We start from the raw sequence: 17,118 nt of genomic DNA on the forward strand, positions 1-17,118 counted from the left end.
ATTTTTTTAGTTCATTGTCTTAATTTTTTATAGCTACAATTATTTTCCAATTGTTTAAAATTTCTACTTTTATTTCACTATAGTAAAAATGGTCTTTGTGAGTTCTACTTTGAAAAATATGTTGAGATATTTTATTGTGATATAATACAATGTTCCCTGAATTATATAAAATATTTTTTCTATGTTTATTGAACATAACACGTAAAATGATTGAACTTGTTAATTTAATTGCTCAAGTCTTCAGTATCCCTATATTTTTCTTATCAGATCTGTAAACTTCTGAAAGGGGTAGTTACAATCCTACCATTATTATTTATAGTTTATAAAATTTCCCCTATTCTTCCAACAGTTTTGCTGATAATGTTCAGTTATGTTCTCTAATGTCTAGAGATTCATAAATGTCCTATCTTCTTGATTAATCATACATGCATTTTAATCAATCAGTTTTCACAGATTGAATATATTTCTGAAATCCTGCCCCACCCCTTACAATTTTCTCTCCCACTTAAGGATAGCCACTCTTGACTTCTAACAGTTGAGTTTTGTGTTTAATTTTGTTCTGTGTATCATCAGATCCCTGTGGTTTGTACGCTTTTGTGCTTGGTTTCTTTTGTTCAGCATTGTGAGAGTCATTCATCTTGTATTCAGTGCTATCACTCACTCTGTGGGCTACAATTGTGAGCCATCTAGAGAAACTATGTGGGCAATTTCCCTTTGAGAAACATTCAGGAATGGGGAAAGTGGATTCTAATCACATGGATCACGTTATTTTTCTCTGTCCTGAATTATCCCTTTTTATCTTCCATTCCAGGTGCTCCCTTTATGCGTCTTCTCTATTATACTCCTGCTTTTCCTCAAAAGTCCAATGTCCCTTAGTTGCCTGTTCCTATGTATCATGAAGAACTAGGGGTCTGATAAAAGTAGCTGGCATGGATTTTCTCTGCAGTCTGGGCTTTATGAATGGGCAACGTGTGACAACACGAAGTTGTCCTTTAGGATGGATGAGCAAGAAGTTGTCATAAGAACCCCATAAAAAGCAAACAATTACTGGAGGTAGAGCCTGGAGTTATATTTTAGTCCTGAAAGATGCTTCCTTCTCTTTTTTCTTTCCCCTTTGCCTGTTACTGAAGTCTAGAATTACCTCAGTGGCAGATCTTCTCTCTCTGACCCCATACCTTAAAAACAGGAGCTTCCCCAAGAGATGTTTCACCTTAGGAAAAAAGATTGGCTGAGGACAAGCACAAGCACTTCAGTTCATGGTGGAGGGAGGGGAGCCAATTGTTGTTACATAGGTAGTTATTTAATTATGTACCAAGTTCAGAGCGTCTCCAGCATTCTCATGGCAGAATAGTCCTCCCTGAGTCTATTTTAGGTTGTAGGATCTTCTACTCTGGTGTCACCATTATTCTGACCACATCTGCTTTATCTCTTCTAGAAATTCTTCAAACTTCTGGCTTGTTGATATCACCCTTCCTTAATTTCCAGCACCACGATAGATTTATTCTTTTAAAAAATGTTGTTAGTTTATTTATGAATAGGTAAATACAAAGCAGGAAAAATTAATAGCATATCATCTCTCCTCCCAATAATCCCTACTTACACTTCCCCTTTTTAATATAATCCTTATTAAAAGGGAAGAAAAATTTGTAAACAAAAATATGTAATATATTTGTGTAGAAGTAAGAAAAAAATACCATAGTGTTATCCCAACACAATCATATTTAACATTTATTCTAGTCTTTTTCTATGTTATATTTTTATCTAATTTTTTATTCATTATATTTTTTAACAGTTATCATACTCTTTATAATTTTTTATTATGCTTTTTGCATTTGACACTATGTCTCAGCATTTTCTATTATTGAAGAAAGCATTTACAATGTGGATAGGCATTGTAGAAGCTGGAGATAATTCAAGTTTTGAATATTCCTCTGTTTTATCCACTGTCTTGTGCTTGGAAGTAAAACAGACATCTAACTTTCCAGGTAGGCTGGGTACAGATTCATTCTGAAGTAGAGCTTTGTTTTCTTTCTTTACAAAAAATTCGGAATTTTTGAATAGTTAGTATATGTACAAGAATCAAAATTATGAAAAGACAAGAGGGTATACAGTGAAAAGTTCCATCTACTCCTGTTCTCAGCTACCTTGCTCACCTCCTTAGAAGAATCATTATTACTAGTTTTCTTTTTCTCCCTCTCTTTCTCTTTCTCATTATGCAATCCAGGCTGGCCTCAGATTCAGTCTCTGAAGTAGTAGGATTACAGGCATGTACCACAATGCCCACACCATCTTGTTAAATAGTCTTTCAAAGATGGTCTCTACATACTTACTGCATTTGAATATGAGTGTACACGTGAACGTTGTGTGTATGCACACAAATGATAAGTGGTAGCATACCATACCATCTTCTACATCTTGCTTTTTTCCATTTAACAGTAAATTACAGACTTTTACATTACCAAAGCATATAGTTACATAAGCATGATGATGACAAAAAATAAAGAGGAAGAAGAGGGAAAAAAAGCATTAGTTTTTATTGAGCATCGATGCTAATGGAAAATGAAATTACTAGATCAAAGAGTAGGTGCATTTTAGGTTTAAAAGATGTTTATAAACTCAACTTACTACTTCGACATGCTACTCTCATTAATAATGAAGTCCCCAAAACAACCTCATGAGTTGGTTACTCTTCTGATCCATATTTCTCAGGTAAGCAAGAGTAAGGGATTTCCCCTTGATCCCAAGGGCACGAAGCTAATAAGTGGTGGTATCAGACTCAAATGCAGGCAGTGTGATTGCAAGGCCCACACTCAGCCCCTTCCCCATGCCTCCCCCCTGTGCTGCTTTGTCCAGCCTTTGCCACTCAGTATCCTCAGCATACACATGATACATATCTTATGCAACTTAAACTCTGCTCCCATTAAACACTAACTCCCTATTACCCCAGCCTCTGGAAGCTACCACTATACTTTGTCTCCACCATTTTATCTCTATCTCTATCATCTATATCTATAGTTAGGTAGGTAGGTAGATAAATAGATATCTGTTTGAGTCCCTACTTCCATTGCTTTAAAAATAACTTAGAAGTGGAATTGCTGAATCATGTTAGCTCCTCGTATAATTTTTTGAGAAATCGCTGTGCCATTTTCTACAGCAGCTGCAGTAGTTTACATTCCCACCAGCAATGCACAAGAGCTCTGAATTCTGCATATTCTCACCAACAGTTTATTCTTTTTATTATGATTTTTGCTTACTTTTTTGGGTTGTAGCCATCCTAATGAGTGTGAACTGATAGGTTTTTTTCATTTATAATGTATAAATTCTGTCACTTTTTCTTTATTTTCTTTTTGTGTTAATTGAAAAGGTCTTTGCCTCCCTAAATTTGTACAAGTAGTTTTCAAATTTTGCTCATGTTTATCATTTTACTTAGTACACTTACGGCTTTGAATCATCTGGAATTCATTTTCTATTTGAGTTGCAGTAAAGAGCTAATGGAGTTCTACACTGATAGCCAGTGACCCAGTGTGATTCCTGAAAGCTCATGCATTTTCCTTTCGACAACACTATCTTTTCTTCCACACCCAGGGCCGATAATAAACTACTGTTGTGTTCAATACTTCCTGTGTTGGTTTGCGTGTCAGTATTATCACATTAAGCTTTCAATTTCAGAAAAAGAAGACAATGAGAATAAATAGCTCATAAAATGTACCTCTTTCTTACTTTTGAAACATCTAGGAGGATTTATCTTATAAAACATCTAGGAGGATTGCAAAAGCAAACGTACAGCATAGAGTTTTAATACATTTATGTTTATGCTTCTCTATTTGACCTCTGTTATTGCTTTGGGATTTTATTTAGCCTGTATTAAAGAGGAGTGAGTGTCAGGACAGGAATTGAGCAGCAGCAAGTCTAAGGTTTAGGTTTAAAAGTCACAGGAAGCAGTGGTCATTAGAGCCTAGAAGGTGATGATATTGCCAGAAACTGAGAAGACCAAGGGGAGAAAATGTCTGAGAAGAAAATTTTTGGGCAAAATGAACAAATTCAGGTTTTGAAGGGGGACCCTCTTTAGAAAGGGCTCCAATTCTTGTCCATTCTTCCCTTGTCTCCCAGTTATGGGAAGGGAGCAAGACTTGACTGTTCAGAACTTATCTGGCTTCCTGTTTCACTCCCACTTTGAGCTTAAATGTTAATTTTCTTTTAGACCCAAAGGCTGGACTTAGTCTTTCCCAGGGCTCTTGACTTAGAGGACAGACCCATACTTGTGTAGCATGGTAGAGAAGGCCACACCTCAAGAAATGCTTAGAAAGTTGGGCCTGCAGGACATGGTTATTATTTATATGTTGTGGTTTGACCCAGTTAGTTTTCTGAGGAATTAGATATGGCAATGAAGAGAAGGTCCCATCGGCCTTTGGAGACTTAGTTTCAGAGGGGTGGTCACTGAAATAAAACAAGTGATGGGATGTGAAATGCTGGTGAGAAATTGGAGGAAGTGAGTCTATTAGGCTTTTTCAAAGAGATTTAAACAGATTCAGACCAGTCTGTTTCCCAAGTCAGAGCTCATTATGTGTATCTTTCTAAAATTCTTATATTAATTATATTGAAAGCCAAAGGCTTTTGAGATGGCAATCACATCCTGGTTCAATCTTCCTGTTTTCCATATTGACCAATTATTGCAAATTTGCACATAAAAGGCTTCAAGGTTGGGTTTGGAACAGACAAGCCTGGATTTGAGTCCCAGATCTGTCACTTATTAATTGTGATCTCAGAGAAATCACTCAAACTCTGATCCCCAGTTTCCTTAACAGTAAATGGAGATAATACTTTAGTAGCAGGTAGTATTAATTGGATTGCTCAACTTTCATTTGGCTCCAACTTCCTTATAGCATGCCTGCCTATACAACAGAGGCCAGAAAGTCAAAAGACAAATTTGTCAAACTGCCGTGCACTGACTTTCACATCTGGGTTGGTGCTGCCAAGTCAGTACCCCCGAAGGAATCTTGGGAATTGGAAGCAGTCAGTGTAAAGCTCTGAGAAGACATTGGATCTTCTCATAAGTACTGTAGTAGAGGCAATTGGCATTTTGGGAGTGGTAGATGTAGAGTGTCAGTGGTTCTGAGCATCTGTGAGAGGAGACAGAAGCTGTGGGATTCTCCTAGGAGAGTTCCATGTTCTGCCTGAGCATCTGTCCTGGCTATGTTTTTCCCAGTAGGGTAGAATGCAAACTTACTTCCATGGCTCTCCCCAGAAATTCTTAAGCTACAAAATACCGTGTAATAATTTTTGTTCTGCTCAAACCACTTGTTAAGAGTGCATTCCACTGTCTGAAAATCATAAATTAACGTTGTAGGATTCGTTTTTGGTGGGCTGAGTAGGCCAATATATATATATATATGTATGTATGTGTAACTAGTATAGAACTTAGCACATGGTCAGCCCCATTATCATTTTTATGTGTATCAGCTGCCATAATAAAGTAGAAACACGAATCCTATAATCTCTTAAGAATTTCCTGATTTTATTGCTTTGAAGTGTATTTTGATTCTAAGTGTCTTAGGTCAATAGGTCTCAGAATAGAAGCCTTGTTCTTTGTCGTGTTAGGATTGATGTAGTGGAATAATAACTTAAACAAAGAAGTATGTACTCTTTCAAATGAGTATATTCAAGATAAATGGAAATACCCTTATCGTTTTTACTCAAGTTCTGGAGTCATCTTCAACTTCAGTTAACAGTGTCTACAACATACCAAATAGTGTTAGGAGCTGCAGCTTTGAAGAATTTTTGATAAGGGTTGAGAAGTTCATGGAGTTTTGTTGTTTCTTTCTCAAGCTGTTACCTACTTAATTTGTTGGCATCTTGTGATCTTTTTGGGTAAAGTCCATACATTTTGGAACCATAATTTAGTATAAAAGGGTTTTGCCAAATTGAAATTCTTGTTTTTGCTTATGGCAAACTTCTTACTTATAACAGGATGTTTCTACCTAGGAGTAAGAATGGGTGCAATTATGTTACAACCTTTACTGAAGATATGTAACAAGATGCTGTTTCCAAAGCCTTTAACCTTTTGAATAGCTTATAATTTTGTTTATATTTAATAATTTTTATAAGTAATTGATATAAAGGTACATTTGAAATCTTCAGTTTACTACTCATGCTCTCATCTAGATTCTTCCCAAACTATTTAATGGATATTCACTATTTAAAATATGTGTAGAGCAAGTTAAGGTTAAGTGTCACTTGTCACAGTTTTCATTATGGATGCTTTATTATTTTAGCAATGTGAGTTTATGTTTTGTTTTTACCTGAAGTACTTATTTTGTGTTTTGTTTAGAAGGTAATAAAGAAGTAGACTAATGAGAAATATTCTCATTTCTGATTTTAAAAACCCAAAACTTTTGATGTAGGACATGTAGAATATTTTTTGGTCATTGCCCAATTAAGTAAACAAAAAATAATTATTTTATCACATGGGATTATATTGTACATAAATTAAAAGATAGCTGGAAGCTAAAATCATAGACGTAAACTTATTTTCACCCTTGCGGTTAGCCTAATTATTTCTCAAAGCATAGAGAAGACTACAAACAAAATTAAAACTACAGTGAGGAAAATTTATAAGACAATATATTGGCTTTCTTTGTGCTGCATAAATGTTTCATGTATCCAAGTGAAATTTAATCACTTTATTATTATATTAAGTGGTTTGTGGATCTTTATGTAATTGCCTCTTTGGAAATTCCGAAGATTAACAAATTATTGAGGTCAGTAATTTTGTGTCTATCCTTAATATTTTTTAAACAATGAAGTTGAGGAATGAAAATATGGAAGAAAAAGCAGATATGAAGTTTTATGAAGGTGGTTAAAATGTACTTACTCCTACTATGTGCAATTTTTTTCTAATAAATTAGCTCCCTTTTTATGTTTTGTTTAAAATTGTGGTCCTAATTGTTAACTAGCACCAGGTGGCCTATAGATCTTTAGAGTATTAAGTCATAAATTGTCCTATAATCCAATCTCAAAAGGAACAGAGATAAGAAAATTATTATAAAAAGGTTCTAAAGATCTTTTAAAATAGGATAAATAGTTGAATCTATGATTTGTGTTAAAAACTGTTAAGAGTACCCTCTGTATATGTTCTCATTTCCTTTTGTTTGTTGTTATTAATATCAGTATTGGAAGAGAAGGGTGAAAAAGAATGCAAAAAGAATGCACATTTAAAGAATTTAAAGACATTTAAAGAATGTCGCCAGGCATAGTAGCTCAGACTGGGTGTGGTAGTGGCTCACGCCTATAATCTCAGTTTCTTGGGAGGTGGAGATCAGGAGGATTGAAATTTGAGGCCAAGCTGGATAAAAAATTAGTGAGACCCCCATCTCAATCAACAAGTTGGGCATGGTGGCATGCATCCATCATCCCAGTTACAGAGGCATGAGTAAGAAGGATCACGTTTTGAGGCTAGTCCAGGTCAAAATAACTAAAGCAAAAAAAGGGCTGATACTATGGCCCAAGTAGCCTGGGGAGTGTGAGGCTCTGAACTCAAACCCAATCTTACCCCCCACCATCCAAAAGGATGCCTATTATTAGTAAATTAATAATTATGTTAGTGTAATTTTCCAATTATGGCTATTAAAAGATTGGTGGTCAAGTTTATTAATTTGATTTTTAAAAATATGTATGGATCTAGAACTGTGACTAGCATTTTATGAAGTATGGGGTAATGAAGAAAGTTTTAATTGAGAATTAATATTATGTCTTGATACCCTTCATCAGGACTTTGTGTTCACAGAGAGGGTCTGCATGGATTTTTTTTAACTCTAGGTTCAGAGTTTACTGCAGGTATACAACCTTGCTGATTTTCACAATTTACCTTGAATATTGGGAGACCATTGTTTCTATTCCTATCTGCAGGAGAGCAGAGAGACAGAATTGCTCATAACAATTTTTTAAAATAAACTAAGTTTGAGAGTAGTTTTAGATTTATAGAAAAGGTATACAGAGTTTCTTACTGTACTGCTGTTGCTATTGTTAACGTGTTACATTATCATGATACACTTGTTACAACTAAGAAACTAACATTGGAACATTACTGTTAAATATATATATTTTTTGTTCAAGAACCCCATTTAAGATGACATCTTACATCTTGTCTCTTTAGCTTCTCCCTCCTACCCGCCGCCCTTTCACACTCCACTCATTGAAAGGAAGTACCTAAGACAAGTCCATAAGCACAGGGTGGGAAGCCAAGCTCCACGTTTTCAAAGTGGGAAGGGGAATCTCTACATAGACAATATTAAATTTTTCTGTACAGGATCTCTGTGTCTTCTCCATTTGTATAACCTCATGAATATTTATTTGCTACTTTGTGTTATTTTGCTGGCCAAATTTTTCTAGCTTTGGCCATTGAGACCTCTTTCATATTGGCTCTTATGTCCCTTTGTATATACTCCTTAATTTTTAAAAAAGCATTTCTTTACTTTCGGTATACAATATACTCTAGGCTCATCTTGTTTATTTCCTTCCCCAGTCCTAGGTCAGCCATTTCTCTCTCCAAGGAGCCCTGGTTCCCTTTGTTGGAGAGTAATGCTAGAAACCACAGTCTGGGTGCTAGGTGTGCTTGTTTGTAAGAGGTTGTCACCACTATGTCCTCCCAATGAACAGATCTAGGAAATATATTTCCTGCCAATCTGTATCTGTATCTACAATAAGCTAAATGTGAGTTCAGACTGAGTCGACTCTAATCCAGTACCACATGGTTCATTCTAGTGATTTCCCCTTGCTTGTTTATAATTTCCTTCTCCAATATAAGAAACTTGGTGTCCTACCTTTTGCCATCAACTTACTTGTTTGTTTCTCTCTAGTAGACATGTAAAACAGTTTCAGAATTGTTAACTTGTACCCTATGAGCAACAGCTTTTCCAACTAGAGCACAGTATTTATGCCCAGTTCCCATCTTTCATTTTACAGTTTTCAGTCAAAATCCATTTTCCAGTGATAGATCTTTTCTTTCCTTCTACCCCTTCAGTGAAGTTGTCATACATTTATAATAGAGTTAGTATTTTGTCAAGTCCACTCATTCTATCTTTTGTATCCTCTGTCTTCTTAGCTGATATGTAAAGTTTTTATGTATTGAGGTTCCCTCGGGGCTATAGTTTTACACATTTGGCAAGTTCAGGGTGTCAGGTACTCATCACAACAGTACAATACTCATCAGTCCTGCCACCCTTAAAAAAACTCTCTGCTCACACTCTTTGGGAGTTTCCAGGGGATCCATTTCAAACTGATATTTCAGCTTGATTTTTAGTGTGGGGGGGGGAAGGGAACTAAGCTGTGAATTGGTTCCTTTCAGGCAGTGATTCTCAATCCTGGCTATACACTGGAGTTACCTAGAAATTTTTAAAAAAACTTATACCTGGTCCTACCTCCAAATTCTATTTAACTGATATCACCTAGTTTAATTGATTTGGGGTGTGGGTCTGGGCATTTGGGCTTTGAAAAACTCCTCAGATGGTCAGTGTGAGCTAAGGTACAGAACCACTGATCTTGGGCTCTTGTGTATCTTGTTTGGATCCAGATACCGTTCAATAAAAACACAAATGATTAATTGCTACATTTACATTACTTTGGGAGATATGATGAGTCGTCATGAAAGTTTTGTGAGTAGGTACTATAGTAAGGATGGGGTTCACACACTAAATATTTTTAATTATGTATATAAAAACACATTAATTTTTACTCTGAGCTCTACCACTGAGCTGTATTCCCCAGCCTAAAACTCACTTCTTTGGAAGATTTAATTCAGTTTTTCCCTTTCTCCTTTGCTATTCATATTTTCCTTGGAACAATCTAGGCTTGGGTATAGGCGAGCTCAGGTGGCACAGAGGAGGCATATCTGGCTGAGGGAGGCTTTTCTGCTGATGTTTCTGTTTGATCAATCTGGGCGGTGCCAGGTGATTTTTTTCTGAGGGCATCAGACCTTGTTTCAGGTGAGATTGGCCATTACGTCTGCACTTTGGGGTACTGTGAGATCCATCTGCCTTCCCCATCCACCCCCTGGCTTATGTTTGCTACCCAAGTGTCTGTTATGGGGTTGTCTGACCCTGGGATTCAGTATCTCTCTGGCATGCCACCTGCTTTCAATTTTTAGCTCTTGTGAAATTCTCCAGGTGTCATGGAAACCAACCACGCAGACAATCTCCACACCCCTTGGTCCCTAAGGGAGACTAGAGTGGCCTTTCTTAGGCCTGTTCTATGCTTAGATCTGCCTTGCAATAATTTCTTCTCAACCATTTCAACTATTGTAGATGCCCCACTCAGAATTTTTGACAGGGGGCAGGGTCTCAAATCTTCTATTTGAGAATTCCCCACATCCATCAGGATTTACTTAATATCTTTCTGTGCTTCAACAACCAAGAGGGGCTGAGCCAACTCTCATCTTTTCATCGAAACTTTCCTTCTCCTCTCCCAGGTCTTGCCCACAGTGGAAAGAGGACATGACCTAAAAACTGAGTCACGTTATTACTCTTTCATCATGAATTCTATGCTTGCTGTTTTCTAGCTTTGCTAATGATACACATTTCCTAAATTTTAGAATCTGAAAACCAAAAAGAAAACACACTTTCCTCTCTCAAGAATCAAATAATGGGCTTTCAGTCTGTTGCTTCTCTTGTGTGTTTCCTATAAATCCACTCAGATACTCACTCTCCTTTTGTGTTCTGAGCTGTTAACTGCTTTTTGCTCCAAAGAAGTGAAAGGCACTGACTACAGTGACAAAGGGCTTAACACAAGAAGAAAAAAATGTGGCAAAGAAAAATCTCTATTGGTGTCTCAAAATAACACCCCTTTATTATGTCATGGTGTGAAACAGACCTGATATTCCAAATTAATTTCAATTTGTAGTTGGATGGATCTGAAAGGGAAAATGGATGGAAGGCAAGATGATTTCCATGTAGGTGTTAAGAATAAAGTTCCCTAAAATGTAATCTGTGTTTAAAGACCTATAGATCTTTCCTCACCTGCAGTAGAAAAGCTGAACATGTGCTTGAGGTTTGGATAGACATCCCCAACCTAATGCAATCAAGACCTCAGGAGGCAAAAATAGAGTATCAATATCTATGCTGTATAGATCCCAAGGAGATTTTACTGTCAAAGTGACAGTTGTGAATAGCTGTTCAGAAGGATTTTAGCCAAAGTCTATTGAGATTTAAAAATAAAACAAAGATGAATCAAAGCAACTGAAGAATGAAATCCACTGGAAAATCAGATAATTAACTCTGTTTTCTGAATCAAAAGATGAATAACCACATGTTGTCTTTTGTTTTGTACTCAGCTGGAAAGGCAGTTAGTGATGCAGAATGAGATGAGGGAAAGACAAATGGCTATGCAGATTGCTTGGTCTCGGGAATTCCTCAAATATTTTGGAACTTTTTTTGGCATTTCAACCATCTCTTTAACAGTTGGGTATGTTTGTTATTTACTGTAAGATTTTCTTAAATAATGTGCTTCTTTTTATCTTCACCATAATTATATTGTAATAAAGTTGGCTATGACAGGACTTTGGTCCAAATAAGTACATGTAAACAAAGAAACAAAGAAACCTCTTATAGCTTAGTCCTCAGGGATAACTGTAGAACTAATAACAGTTAATTCTGCTTTTAGTTCCTCAGATTTCTGCTCTCCTCTTCTCTACTTTATAAGTTAGCAAGAGGACACACTTAAAACCAAGAAAGGAGGCCTCTATAGGCTTATCCTTACATTCAGATTTATACTCTGAGTGGTAGCTCTTGATCCTTAACCATGTTTAAAAACAAAAACAAAAACAAAACAGGCATCTGAGTCTTAAAATCAAAGATGAGCAAGTTGTAGACCTTACCCTTGAGAACTGCAGAATCTGATGAGGTGTTCTGAGTAAGGAAATCCTGTTTCCATAGAAGACTCAACTTAATTAAATAGTTTCTTAAATGGATGACATTCTTCCAAAAAGAAGGTATCTGTTCTTTAGTATAGATATATGTATTTGTAGGTTATTTCTTGATATGGGGTCTTTTTTGTTCTTGAAACAGAGCAATAAAACAAAAGAAGCCAGCCTTGCTCTTCCCTATAGTTCCATTAAGCTTTGTCTTCATCTACCAGTATGACTTGGGCTATGGAACTCTTCTGCAAAGAATGAAAAGTAAGTATTTGAAAACCAGAGTTTCTATTTCCTGATTCTTTTTCTGATTCAAGAATCCCCTCCTATGGATCCTTGATTTATTCAGATTCGGATGAATCCTTTCTCCAAGCTTCCAAAGACCATTTCTGTTCCTTCTCCCACAGTGGTATCTGGAGTCAGCTTTTATCATCTCACAAGAATTGATTGTTAAATTTTCAGAAATTTTGCAAACTAGGTGTTAAACACAGTCATTTACAAATACTCAGAACACTTCTATTTTTAATTATTTTTCTATTACACATACTCAGATTATTTGTATCAATTGTATCTGTATGATAGAAATGCAGATACTATATATAGACACAACAAAATATAGCTACAACTTCAACTTTGATGACATCACATTGGTAGGCTGAGGTTAGTCATGGCAGGAGTATTTACATCATGGAAATCTAACATCAACTCAAGGGTTGACTTTTTATTTTGTTGATTGCCTAGACCAGGGGTTAGCAAACTATGGTCTATGGGCTAGCTAGCTATTTTTGAAAATAAAGTTTTATTTGAACACATTCATGGCCATTTATTTATTCATTGTCTATGGCTGCTTTCCAATTACCATGACAGATCTGAGTCATTGAAATGGAAGTGTAAAGTCATACAAGTCTAAAATATGTACTGTATTGCCCTCTAAGAAAGTTTTCCAACTCATGTCTAGACTTAAGAAATTGATGGAAATAATTTTAATAGTGCAGATTAAGTTTATAAGCATTTGCATCTGAAGCCACTATATTCTGAATAACATAAAATTTGAGGAAATATTCCTCTAATATTTAAAAACTATTATCTGGTTTGGCAAAGATGGTTCACATTGTTTTCAAATTAATAAAGTTTCAAGATATATCATCATTGTTTCACTTATGTTCTACATCTTAATGTAAATGAAAACACCAAGCATCATTATGTTAGAATTATACCATCTCATCAACTGCAATTACAGTTTAGCTGTGAGTTCAAGAGTTGAGCAAAAATTGTGAAAGAATTCAGTGAGAATCAGCTTACTATATGGTATTTATGATTAAGAGTATTGTGTGTTTTATTATGTGCTCTATATCTTTTACATAAGTAATTTTAAACTTAGGTGCATTTGTTTTTCTGGAAAGCTGGTTGTTAAATATTCACCAAAATACCACTGCCTTCAAGGGATCCTGACTGTATTGCCCTAAAAAGATGCTGCTGCTGCCACAGAAGCCATTCCTATCCCAGGGAGTTAGGGCTGTCCATTGGTCTAAGATAACCATGTCTTTCAAATTCCTACCACTTCTCTAAGAGTTACGTTCTAAAAAGATCTCAAAGTCCTTTCTTAAGCTTTCAACCCAGAGCACATTGTAAACAGTGCTTTGCTGAACTTCATTTTTACCTTTCTGTCTTTTCCTGGGCCATGAGCCTATCATTCTTCCATCATACTGGTTTGGCATGGGGAAGGAAGAATTTCAGATCTCTCTTCCTTCCCTATTTGGAGTTAAGAAGCAGAACATTTCATTCCCAGGCCTGGGAAGGGGTTATATGTTCTTAAAAATTCTCATTTGAAAATGGAAATGCATTTTCTGCATAGAAACTATGTTAAGATGTCTATTTAGAGCTAGAATTATTGGTATCATAGTATAACCATATAGTTGGTTAAGTAGGGTTTTTTGTGTTTATAGTTTAAAAACTGATTTGCAGCATTATTACTATGGGAAAATGCATTCTGAGTTTGAAAACACTGACCTAGTGATTAACTTTGGAATAAAACTTATTTTAAGCTAGAAACTAACTGTACACACTGATTTACTAATGCTAAATCTTATTCCCATGACCTCCCAAGTCTCATGTTACTTGTCTGCTTAAGAAATTCATTAGTCTAAACTCAACTCTGTCTCATGTTTATGAGGAGATTGGCATTCTCAGTGCCTCATAAAAAACAGTATGTAGCATTAAGAAATGTCAGCTCTATTATATAGCATTTTCTTGTACATATGACTAAAGGAATGCAAGTTTATTTCCTAGGAAAGTTTGTATGTTTGGAAAGTAACTTTATTTCAGGTCTGTAAGTCTAAACATTAAAAATTCGAAGCATATTGTATGAATTTCCTGCTTAAATGCAGCTTCAAAATCCATCAGGAAACATTGCACCAGTCAATTTTAGGTTATTTTTTTCCCCAAAATTTGTAATTCCCATTTGACTGACTCTTACATGGAAAACATCTAGTTGTCCATGTATCTCATGCATTTGTCTCATATCCATGAGGTGATGGACCTGCTAAGTATTCTGATATGATCAATATACATTATATATAAACACACACAAAAATCAACATATATAAATATGTGCCATTGTAAATTGCCACCACAAATGAATACATAAACTAGTGTATTAAAGAGGAGTATTTTAGAAAGCATTTCCTAAATTTCCAAAGCAGGTTTATAAGACATCACATATATAATAATATAATTCTTTACAAAGTTGTTAGTCTTCAACAACAGAAGTTGGTGAGTGTCACTGGGCCCAAGACATTACTGGGTTTTCTAATTGTCATTTGAAAGAGGAATTGTTTATAAAAATTATTTGTAAAAATGTATATCTATGTGTACAGACTAAAGACATTTACTATTATTTTGGGTATTTATAAGTGATTTCAGGTCAAAGAGAAGCTTTCCTGAAACTTAGAATTTTAAGTAGACTTTTTTTTCTCCTATCACCTAATTTATATTAAGTGGCAATAGGAAGGACTGTGTGGACTTTCTCCATCCCCTACCCTTCCAAGAACAATTAATACTGATTATCCTGACTTTGATTCAGGGGGAAAATTACTTAATTTTGATGTTCTTTCTCTCCTAAGTTTTAAAATGCTGTCTTCTGTCAAGAAAAAATTTCTACCATCTGTTTTTTGTTTGTTTGTTTTTGAGGTGCAAAGTGACAGAGTTTTATTAGAAAAGGAAAGAAAAGCAAGAGAAAGAGTAGACTCCCAGTGGGAGTGCCTGGAGGAAAGCAGTCCATGCTCCACATCTGCTTTTTGTTGTTTATTTTTTGTTTTTGAGACAGGATCTTGCTATGTAGCCCAGGCTGGCCTTGAACTTGAGATCCTCCTGCCTTAGCCTCCTAAGTGCTGGAATTACAGTCATGCACCACCACATCCAGCTATGGCCTTGTTGTGGGAATCTCAAACTGAGATACGGACACTGAGGCAGTTTAGCAGGAAGCAATGTTTTATTGTGCTGGCACAGACTCAGTGGACTCATGTCCAAAGGCTAAGCCCAGAGAACAAAGGGGTTCCATCTTATATACTCTTACAAGCAGATTTTCAGAATTCATAGTGTGTGTCTTCTGGGAGGTGCATTACTTCTCCAGAGGAAAACGGGTGAAATGTTTGACTGTGTGACATGGGGACATGGCTCCATACAGTGTCACAGCTTGTCACTAAAAATAGTAATCAGGCTCTCTCACAAAACTTCGATGACTCCTTTGTGGCCTCTCATATTTCTGTACTTTATTTAAGGTGAAGCTGAAGACATATTGGAAACAGAGAAGAGTAAGTTGCAACTACCAAAAGGAATGATCACTTTTGAAGCCCTTGAACAAGTCAGAAGGGAACAGAGCAAATTCTTTATAGAAAAATGAAGCCATGTTTACCCACTGCATCATAAAGCACAGAATTGTTGATTTGGGTCATGGTTTTTACAGTTTTTTAAATGCTCAAGATTTTGATATAATGGATTTTATTTTAAAATGTTAAAATGCAAGATGTGTTTTATTGAACTATTTTATGATAAAATTTATAGCACAACACAAAATCATGGAGGTACTCTAAATAACTTTCGGATTTCTTGAATATACATGTATGTGCTTTGTAATTATCTAAGTGTGAAATTAATAAATTATAGTGTTTTGACATCCTGGAAGCCAATGTCCTGGTATTTGCAACTATGTCACACAAACTTCCTGCATCACATTCAGCTCTCATAGATGTTATTGTTTAGATTTGTCACTTGCATCCTATCCTCACACAATAGAAAACAACCCGTACTAATGACACCCATGTATGTTAATGACAACCATGTATACTGAACTTCCTATGTAGACACTGTTCTGAGTTTTGTGTACATATTCTTATAATCATCCCAGAAAGTTCATGAAGCAGACATCATTTTATAAGTGTGGAAACTGGGCTACAGAAAGAATGAATTACTTGCCCAAAGTCATACATAGGCAGAGCTTGGGTTTGAACCTAGAGAGTTTGGTTCCAGTGGATATACTCTAACAGGCCTTAAAAATGGTGGGCCTTAACTTATACTTACTATGCTATGAGGAGTTGTGAAAGAGAAAAGGTAATAACATTCAAACAATGACTCAGAACATAGCTGGGATAGAGGTAGTAAGTGGGTGGGGGGTTGAATAGGATGCCTACCTTTTCCTCACTGAGAAACCTGTACTCATAAAACAATCCTATTCATACCATTCCTCTAGATGCAAACCCTACATATAACACACTCATTTCAAAGATATTTATTCATACCTATTACGTGCCAGACATCAGTGAATGAGTAGAAAAGTACCCTGCAATTGGTCAGAGAAATATGTCCTAGTGAGGGCTGGGAGAAGAGGAGGGCAACAAATAAACATAGGGATAAACAAGATCACTCTTAACAGTGACAAATGCTTCAGTGAAAACAAAACAGGATAATAATAGAATGATTGAAAGGATGAGATAGGACTACTTGAGATCTGGCACTGCAAATACTGCTTTTCTGAAGAACTGATATTTGAACTGGGATCTGAAAGAAGAACAAGCCCGTTCTATGAAAAGCATGGTGTGGGAGCAGGGAAGGGATCTCTATACAAAGGGAGGAGCTAGAGAAAGGCTGTGAGACTTGGCATGGCCAAAGAATAGAAAGTAAAAAAGAACAGTAGGTGATGAAACTTAAATGTGGGATCA

At 35.9% G+C, this 17,118-nt stretch overlaps 1 protein-coding gene across 1 annotated transcript in view; it reads left to right on the forward strand.

Moving 5' to 3' along the window:
• Positions 1-16,084, forward strand: part of Plgrkt (plasminogen receptor with a C-terminal lysine) — a 70,555-nt gene extending 54,471 nt beyond the window's left edge. The window contains exons 4-6 of the mRNA XM_020159606.2: positions 11,324-11,454; positions 12,057-12,166; positions 15,682-16,084. Coding sequence (XP_020015195.2) covers positions 11,324-11,454; positions 12,057-12,166; positions 15,682-15,803 — 363 coding nt within the window. The 3' untranslated portion in view covers positions 15,804-16,084. The remainder of the gene's footprint in view (positions 1-11,323; positions 11,455-12,056; positions 12,167-15,681) is intronic.
• Positions 16,085-17,118: the final 1,034 nt, after the last annotated feature.

This window comes from Castor canadensis, chromosome 13, assembly GCF_047511655.1.
Source record: "Castor canadensis chromosome 13, mCasCan1.hap1v2, whole genome shotgun sequence".
Taxonomy (NCBI): domain Eukaryota; kingdom Metazoa; phylum Chordata; class Mammalia; order Rodentia; family Castoridae; genus Castor; species Castor canadensis.